Here is a 9,411-nt window from a genome sequence, read left to right as displayed (position 1 = left end):
CAAATATTTCGGATTTATCACCCGTTTACGTGCTTTTATGGTTGCAGTTTTGTAGCAAATTATATTCAAAATTTAGAATGTTGTAAATTTAACTTATGAAATAAACACAAGATCTTTTAATCACAAATACTTATTTATTACGATTTACACAAATATTTGTAAGCACAGATGTAAGATAACGGAGAAATGATTGTGATGCTGCGGTTTACCAGAATTAAATTAGATTGTTATCGTAAAAAAACGCCGCTAATCCAGTTTTCTGTAAGATTAACATTGATACGGATGTCGCATTGTCAGGTTTTCTCTAAACCCTTATTAATTGATATTTAAGACGCGTTAATATAAAAACCCACCCAGATTTTCGTTACTGCAAACAAGAATAAGATCCTGTGTTACACGGTTTCGTATCGTTTATGATGGATAGAAGAAAAATTATAGTTGTGCTTACAATTTTGGCCACTTTTGCTGCACAAGGTAATGATTTATTATATCTATTATATATTTTTATATATATATTTAAATTATATTTTGTAGCGGTCGCTTTTATTTGTACTCCCGATAACGATTTTGTTGCTCCTCATATTTCAAGTTGCACAACATACTTTAAATGTAAAAACGGGCAATATCATCTGTATGAATGCCCGGATGGTTTACATTTTAGTTTAATAACTGGGGAATGTGAGTCACCGGCTGATGCACAATGTCCTTGGGCATCTGAAGATGAAACGGAGCAAGAGGAAGAATCAGAAATTATCGGCACTTCGAGTGAGGAATTAGAAGGTGGGTTAATATTTTTAATAATTATTTATGTTAAATTAATTGCATTTGTAGGGGAATGCGATGGTCAAGGGTTTGTGCCACATCCTTCAATTTGTTCAAAATTTATTGAGTGCCATAACGGTGTGGGGAAAATTCATAATTGTTTACCAGGATTTTATTTTAATAAAGAGACTGGATCTTGTGATATACCCGATAATGGAATTTGCAACTTAAACGCTGAAAATCTTCCTAATGATGACATAGATCTAGGTAAAATGACGAATTAATTACAGCTTGGCAAATTTACCTTGACCGGTCATTTGTTCAGAAGAAACAGAAAAAGTTAGGTCCTTAATAGTTTATGCAGGGTTGAATCCAAAATTTCATAAGTCTAAAATTTAATAATTTAAAAAATCATCTTAAAATACTAAATACTAGTGGTGGAATGGATATCCGGCAACTATCCGGTATCTGGCATATCCAGCCATTTTTTAAAATCCGGCCGGATATTAACAACCTATTACTTTTCTAATGAACCAACACGTTTTGAAAAATAACTTATAGTTTTTGAGAAACCAATATTTGTAGTTATATTATATTGCTATTTTCATCGAAAATTTTCAAAATTCGCTTTACAATTAATTTCTTGAAGAATCGTTATGGAAATATCACCAATTATTAAATAAAGTATCCTCTTTTTAATGCAAAAAGTCGTTTTAAAAAATCGCTTTTAGTTCTTGAGGAATAGATTTTTGAAATAATCGACAATTTTTTCGAATTTTGCAATTCACATCGATCAATTTTTAAAAATTCGTATAAAATCCATATCTTGGAATATGAGTATGAAAATTTACCAAAGTGTTAATAAGAGTGTTCTCTTTCCAATGAACTAACACGTTTTGAAAAATAACTTTTAGTTTTTAAGAAAACAATATCTGAAGTTTTGATAAAATTTTCGATCTTGCAATTTTCATCGATAACTTTCAAAATTCGCTATAAAATTAATTTCTTGAAGGATCCTTGAGGAAATATCACCAATTATTAATTAAAGTATCCTCTTTTTAATGCAAAAAGTGGTTTTGGAAAATCACTATTAGTTCTTGAGAAATACATTTTTGAAATAATCGAAAATTTTTTCAAATTTTACAATTTTCGCCGATTAAGCCTTAAAAATTCGTATAAAATTCATTTCTTGGAATATGAGTATAAAAATTTCACAAAGTGTTAATAAAAGTGTTCTCTTTCCAATGAACCAACCCTTTTTGAAAAATAACTTTTAGTTTTTGAGAAAACAATATATGAAGTTTTGATAAAATTTTCGATGTTGCAATTTTCAATTCATTAAGGATCCTTATGGAAATATCGCCAATTATGAGTTAAAGTATCCTCTTTTTAGAGTTTCTTCGTTAGTTAAATCATTAAAAAAGTTCATTTTATATCTTGGATCCAATTAAGTTGACATATCTTATCAGCTTTCTTATTAATTTCATTTTTGTGCCAGAAATTGTAACCATAATCGCCGAAGGGGATGCCGAATATCCGGTATCCGGCTTTTCGCAAAATCACTATCCGTTCCATCACAACCAAATACTAAGTAAATTTGCTTTATATTTCATGATGATATCGCAATTAGTTTTTGAGATATAACTTTTTTAATATCTGCTCTTAATGTTTAGAATAATCAAGCAAACAGAGTTGTATTTAAACAATTGTATCAATGATGTTTATTTAAATTAAGAAATTATTTATAGTGCATTAAATCTTCATCAAATTTGCTTCAAAATGTTGGTTATTTTATGATGATATCTCCATTCGTTCTTAAGATACGACTTTTAAAAATTTACATTTCATATCAATAACAATCAAACATGCAGAGTTGGATTTTAAAAATCATAACGATATTTATGGATATTAAGAAATTATTTATGGTGCATTTGAAGAGAAAATCTGCATCAAATTTGCTTCAAAATGCTCTTTATTTCATGATCATATCTCAATCCGTTCTTGAGATAGGATCTTAAAAGCATCTCAAACGATTCGAAAGAATCATGTGGAGTCACCGATTTCTAAAACCTGCACATCTAACCTTAACCGGCCCAGATAGATTTGCCAATCTGTGCAATAAGTTCTAAAGAATCAATGATTAAATAAGTGGTTTTTAGGTATTGCTTGTTCTCTTGACGATTATTTTTATTTACCTCATCCAAGATCTTGTCAGTTGTATATACGATGTAGGAACGGTATCGTAACAGTATTAACTTGTTGGGATGGATTTTACTGGAATACTGCTGCGAATCGTTGCGATTTGGCACAAACTGTTGATTGCGTTATTGATGCTAGTTCAGAGGAAGTGTCAGACGAGTCAAGTGTCCCGGAAACTACAACATTGGTTACAACATCTGCAGAAGAAACTTCTTCAAGTGATGCAACTGAACCATGGACAACCACAACTCAACAGACAACTGAAGGACAAGGGACAGTCACAACACCACCGACAACTGAACAACAATGGACAACGACAAGTCAATGGGCATCTGAAGAAGAATGGACAACTACTGAAGAAACTGTACTAAATTGCGATGCTTCCAAGTGCCCTTCCGTCAATGGAGAATTTCCTGTATATTTACCCCATGAAGATTGCACAAAATTCTGCGTATGCGACTGGGGAAAAGCACACATATTAGATTGTCCATCTGGATTACACTTTAACCCAAAATTAAATGTTTGTGATTGGCCACAAAACGCTGGATGTTCTGGATCCAACACCAACAAACCAACTGATGCAACCACCAGTACACCAACAAAAACCACAACAACCGAAACGACCACCACTCCCTCCACAGAACCTGGATACTGCGACAATAATAAATGCCCACCCTTAAACGAAAAGTATCCAATATTCTTCCCCCATGAAGATTGTGGTAGATATTGTAAATGCGATTGGGGCGTCGCTTTCGAAATGAAATGTCCGGACGGATTACATTTTAATCCACAAATGAATGTGTGTGATTGGCCCAAAGACGCTGGATGTATTGGATCTACAAACAAACCAACTGAAGGAACTAGTGAAACTACGGAAAATACAACAACGGATATTACTACCCCAATTGATAAATCTGGGTCATGTGACACCGAACAATGCCCGGCAACGAACGAAAAGTACCCAATATTCTTCCCCCACGAAGATTGTAGTAAATACTGCAAATGCGATTGGGGTGTCGTTTTTGAAATGATGTGCCCAGATGGAATGCACTTTAACCCCAACTTGAATGTTTGTGACAATCCCGAAGATGCTGGTTGTGAAACTAAAACAGTTACAACAACGGAGAAAAATCAACAAAGCACTACAGATAATATCAATATGAACCCAGATGGGGAATGTAACCAAATAAATGGGGAATACGTTGAATTTTTAACAGATAGATATCATTGCGATAGATTTTACAAATGTAATTGGGGAGTACCAGTATTAACTTTCTGTCCTAATGGTTTACACTTTAATCCAACTGAGAACGTTTGTGATTCACGCGAAAAGGCGGGTTGTAGAGCTCATTGGACCTCAACTGAGATGACAACGGAAGGAACAACTACAAAAGCAACAACACCCATAGAGACAACATCATTAGAAACAACAACAGAAGAATTAATAACAGAATACGTTCCTCTGGATCCTCGGGAAGATGGCCCAAATGGAAGTTGCGGAACAACAAATAGTATTCAATTTCTACCTGACAAATTACACTGTAACCGATATTATATTTGCAACTGGGGTACTCCAGTTCTTCAGTACTGCTCACCAGATACTCTCCATTTTAACCCAGTTCTTAATGTTTGCGATTGGGCTTGGAGTGCTGGGTGCAGCGCTGGACAAAAATGAAAAATTAATCAAAGTGTTTTATAAATATGTAAATATATTACGTATATGAAATTATATGTATTACATAAATTATCAGTATTATATTTTTAATTAAAATTCTTGTATAATTATTCAATAAAATTTATATTGTTGAAGTTGTATAAGTATTAATATTTACACATAATTAATGTTGCTTAAACAAAAATACTCAAGTATATTGAAAGTTGCTGAAATAATAATGTTACCAAAACATGGTAAACCCTCACAGATGTTGCATCATATAGGCTAATCTTATTATTACCATTACCATAAAAATATTTGAAAAGTTACTATCAAAACGACTAAAAGTTGTCGTAGAAGAAAAGATCTAATACCAACAAATCAATTTGGATTATTACAAAAAGCTACAGACTTTCACACATGTTAATAGCTCCATCTTAAATTTTAATCAAGAAACTAAAACTTTTCTTACTCGAAACTGTTCAAATCCCTTACTAGTTCTATCGGCTGACTGTATTGCTGATTTTCCATAATATTATTATAGTATTATTATAGTTGCTCGTCTTAGTCCTTACTGGGTAGATTACTGTTTCATTTGATGTGATGTCATTCCTTTCCAACATCCCTTTAATTATCGTATTGGAACGCAACCCAGGTGAAATGACCTTAATAGACCATTACCTTAAATATGCTGCTTAAAACCTTAAAGATTTTTGATTCCACTCTTTTTTCCTATGAAGGTGTGACTTTCAAGCAAAAATAGGGAGTTTTCAGCCTTTATTAGTCACACCATTATTATGCACACCAATGTTGCCCATCAATGTTGCAACTTTTTATGAAAAATGTCATGACACAACTAGAAATTTTCTCTGACGTTTCGTTTTCGTGAAACTATCATCAGGAATCAGGACACCAAAAAATAGGATAATGAATTCTGATTTCAATGATATGTCACACAATGTATTTCATTTTAAAAAACATTGAATTGTTCAAAACAAAAACCAATATCTAATAAGATATTTTATTTGATATATTTTATTTTATTGCTACAAGTTACAACTTGTGCGCTAAGTGTTTCCATAGAAACCAACAAACAATACTTATGAAGAATACTTCGACTGTCTTAAGACTGTTTTTTCAGAGTCACGAAAAAACGAAAAATAAAGAAGTTATAGGCAAATCCTTTTTACAAAACAAATTACGCGAAAATGAATATTTTATTGACAAGATTCTGTTCACTGATGAAATTTACAAGACATATTTCTCATACTCGAAAACATATAACTACCAAATATTATGTTAATAGTACAAAAAGCTTCAAAATTATCAATAAATTTCGAAATAAGAATATAACTTTCAACGCCCTGTGCCTTGAAAACCACCGACATTTGTATAAGAGTAAACTACAGTAATAACTACAATTATTATAATGAAGACAGCGTTATTAATACGTGTCCTAACCGCTACAATCTCCAACCCTGTGTTTAACGGAATAAACGAAGATATAAATTTTGATCTGATGGCCACCAATACACCACCACCCAGTGAATCATAAGCACGATCAACTCTAAACACATTATATCGTGAATGAAATAGTTCAGCATCACAAATGGACGCATTTAACCATGTTTCAGTGAGACAAATAACTGAAAATCACAAGTGGCCACGTTTAACAAAAAAGTGGTCGTCTTCGTTCTTAATCCTAGCACATTCTGATAATAAATTGTAAGTTCTTTCATCAAATCAATATTATAAGGAAATTAAATTTATAAAAAAAATAAACAAGAAATTAAAGTAACAACAAAAAAAAAATTTAAACAAGAAATATCAAAAAATACATAGCCATGCAACTCGGTCCTCAAGAAACATGATTTTTTCATTAAAAACCCATTCCCCTCCCTTGAGATGGTATCTCGTACATTTAGGAAATCTTCATCTTTAATAATATCTATTACACAAGATTTAACGAAGTCTTCTTTGTCTGTTACAAACGAAGTTGCTGACCGTGTTTTCCCAGCCATTATTATCACTAAACCAACATTTCTTACAATACTAACACCAAACACAACTAATTTATGCGGATCGAAACAAAGACGCGTCTCAATCCGCTGCCATCTTTCTTACTATTTTATTACTAACATTTGTTAGCAAATGCATACACTGCCTAGTTTATGTACACATTCACTAGTAAATATATTCACTCTATGATCAGTAAATGCTTTCACTACTTTAATTACTGCCAACAGGCACAAATACAATATCCAAACTTATTCATATTTATTTTAATAAAGTACAAAAACTATAAAATATTACGTCAAAAAACACATTACAATAAATTGCATTTAGAAAATGAGTCGGTTAAAATTATAAACAATCACAGTATTCTTGGATTTAATAAAACTCCTTTTCCATGAGCATTCTGCGAAGAATGTAGAAGTTCGAAATTCTGTGGTTTCCATACTATTCATTTCATGTGGTAGAGCATTATACAATTTCACGGCTATGTAGTGGTAATTTTTTTGTGATTTTGCCGCTCGGTGAAACGGAATTACAATATCTTCCTTATTTTTGTAGCGAGTCTTTTTTTGTTGTGAATATACGGCAGGTAAGGCCGTAATACGGCATTAAGGCAGGTAAGTATAAAACAGCAAGGTGAGTATTTTTAATTTTTTGAAGTGAGTTCTGCAGCTCTCATGATTTTTTAGTCAAGCTACTATACGAATTGCCTTTTTTGCATAATAAAAATGGGTTCCATTTCTCTTGATGCACCCTACGCAATAATCCCATACGTCGCTATGCTGCGGAAATAAGCAAACTCTATGCTACGCAGGCGCAGTGTCTCTGGTGGTAGGTTGCAACGTATAGTCTTAACACAATATAAGATGTATCATATAAAATTTATCAGTTACCTCATCATTTTGTTTTGTGTAAAAGGTGAGTATATTTGTTTTTTCTTTATTTAGTTTTAATTTGTTTATGGAAAACCAATCCTATGCCTCTCCAATGTTTTGTTTTGCTTTTTCTGCTAGCTTCTTGATGTCACCACTTCTTGTAACGAAAGATGTGTCATCCGCCTAAAAACAAGTTAGCTGTGTTGGGATACCTTTTGGCAAATCATTAATATATATGAGGAATAGTAACGGTCCCAAGACCGAACCCTGGGGTACTCCAGTTGCCACTTCTCTCCAAATTGATTGTTGACCTCGCCAAAAAACTGATTGTTTTCTTCCTTGCAAATATGATGCTAGAAATTTCAATGTATTTTCTCTTATTCCACATTTTTGTAGTTTGTGTAATAATATTGAATGGTTCACCGAATCGAAGGCTTTGGTTAGGTCGCAGAATGCAATTTGAGTGAGCTTCTATTACGCTGGGTATTTCAGTTATTGCAGACCTTTGTTTTTGTACTCATGTTGACAGATTGTAAACAATTTGTTATCGTTGAGACAGTCTATTTTTTTTTTATTTACCACTGTTTCAAATATTTTTGGTAACGTTGGTAAAATAGATATTGATCTATAGTTATTGCATATACCTTTGTCTCCTTTCTTATATATAGGTGTTATCTTCGCCAGCTTGAGCTCTTTCAGAAAGACTTTCTCCTCTAGACATTTGTTTATGACAAAATATAGGTGTTTGCTAATAATTGGTTCAACTTGTTTTATTAGCTTTGTGGACAGTTCGTATATATTTATCTTTGGTATTTTTTGCTTTTAGAATCTTTATTGTATTTCTGATCTGTAGCTCTCTTACTTCACCTAGTGACTCCATCGACCAAACTGATTGCATCAACACTGCTGGTCGAAGAGTGTTTCGATACAACCCCGATTTGAGAGAAGAAAAAGTTTAAGTTGATGGGTTAAATGGAAATAACGGAAGTTTACTTGTGGAGTTGAAGAAATTATCAGTTGAGTTTTTATGATTTATTGCAAATAAAAACGCACGCCGATTAACAATCGTGTAACACACTCTTAAGATACTTTCGCATTCTACTTAAATTACGCCGCTCGCTTGACATAACAAATCTATATGCTAACGCCATCGCTTAAAGGTCACACCAAATAAATTATGTCATTTAAAACTTATACTCTAACACGTTTATTCAAACTTATTTAAACCCAAACTAGTTCTAAATTTATTTAGTTTAATATGGTCTAAAGGTTTAGTGAGCAAATCTGCCACCATATCTTCAGTAGGCACATATTTTATAATTATTTTTCCATCACCAACCTTCTGTTTTATACATATACGCGACGGACTGCCGAAATATTTGTAGAAGAGTATTCGTGGTATCCGATGCCCACTAGTCTACATAAAATATTAGTTCATAGTCCGGAAATTATAAAAAATGCAATTTTACCTATAGGACAATTGAGCGAGGAAGCACAAGAAAGCCGAAATAAAGACTTTAAACGTATCAGAAGAGACCTATCTCGAAAATGTTGTCGTACTGCTACAAATAGGGACATTCTTAATCATATCTTCCGAGTCATTCTTATCCACAATAAGAAAAATACCTCAAAGAAAATTAAAGAACTTTTCTAAAAAAGTGATAGAGAGGTTTGAAGAGCCTCAGGTATCTCATACAAAAGATGATGGAGAATACGATGAAGATAATGAAGAACATGATGCGGATAATGAAGAATATTTTGAGAATAACGAAGAATGTGACGAGGATGATGATGATAATGAAGAATATAGCGAAAATAATCAAGAAGATGATGGAGCAGAAAACAATCAACAAGACTATGAAGAAACAGCAAACGATAAATAAATACTAAACTGATTCTTAAAAT

At 32.6% G+C, this 9,411-nt stretch overlaps 1 protein-coding gene across 1 annotated transcript; it reads left to right on the top strand.

Annotated features, from left to right (window-relative positions):
• The first annotated feature begins 267 nt into the window (after nt 1–267).
• LOC111414604 (chondroitin proteoglycan-2-like) lies at nt 268–4,692 on the top strand. Its single transcript, XM_023045997.2, has 4 exons — nt 268–474; nt 535–780; nt 832–1,029; nt 2,922–4,692. The coding sequence occupies exons 1-4, from the start codon at nt 414–416 to the stop codon at nt 4,634–4,636; spliced, it is 2,220 nt and encodes a 739-aa protein (XP_022901765.2). The 5' UTR covers nt 268–413; the 3' UTR covers nt 4,637–4,692.
• Nucleotides 4,693–9,411: the final 4,719 nt, after the last annotated feature.

Source organism: Onthophagus taurus, chromosome 7, assembly GCF_036711975.1.
Source record: "Onthophagus taurus isolate NC chromosome 7, IU_Otau_3.0, whole genome shotgun sequence".
NCBI lineage: Eukaryota > Metazoa > Arthropoda > Insecta > Coleoptera > Scarabaeidae > Onthophagus > Onthophagus taurus.
This window is presented reverse-complemented; position numbering and strand designations above follow the sequence as displayed.

Coding starts and splice junctions, on each gene's coding strand:
- LOC111414604 (XM_023045997.2), top strand. CDS start 414: ATGATGGATAGAAGAAAAATTATAGTTGTGCTTACAATTTTGGCCACT. Junction 781..831: donor TTCGAGTGAGGAATTAGAAG/GTGGGTTAATAT, acceptor TTGCATTTGTAG/GGGAATGCGATGGTCAAGGG. Junction 1,030..2,921: donor TAATGATGACATAGATCTAG/GTAAAATGACGA, acceptor AGTGGTTTTTAG/GTATTGCTTGTTCTCTTGAC.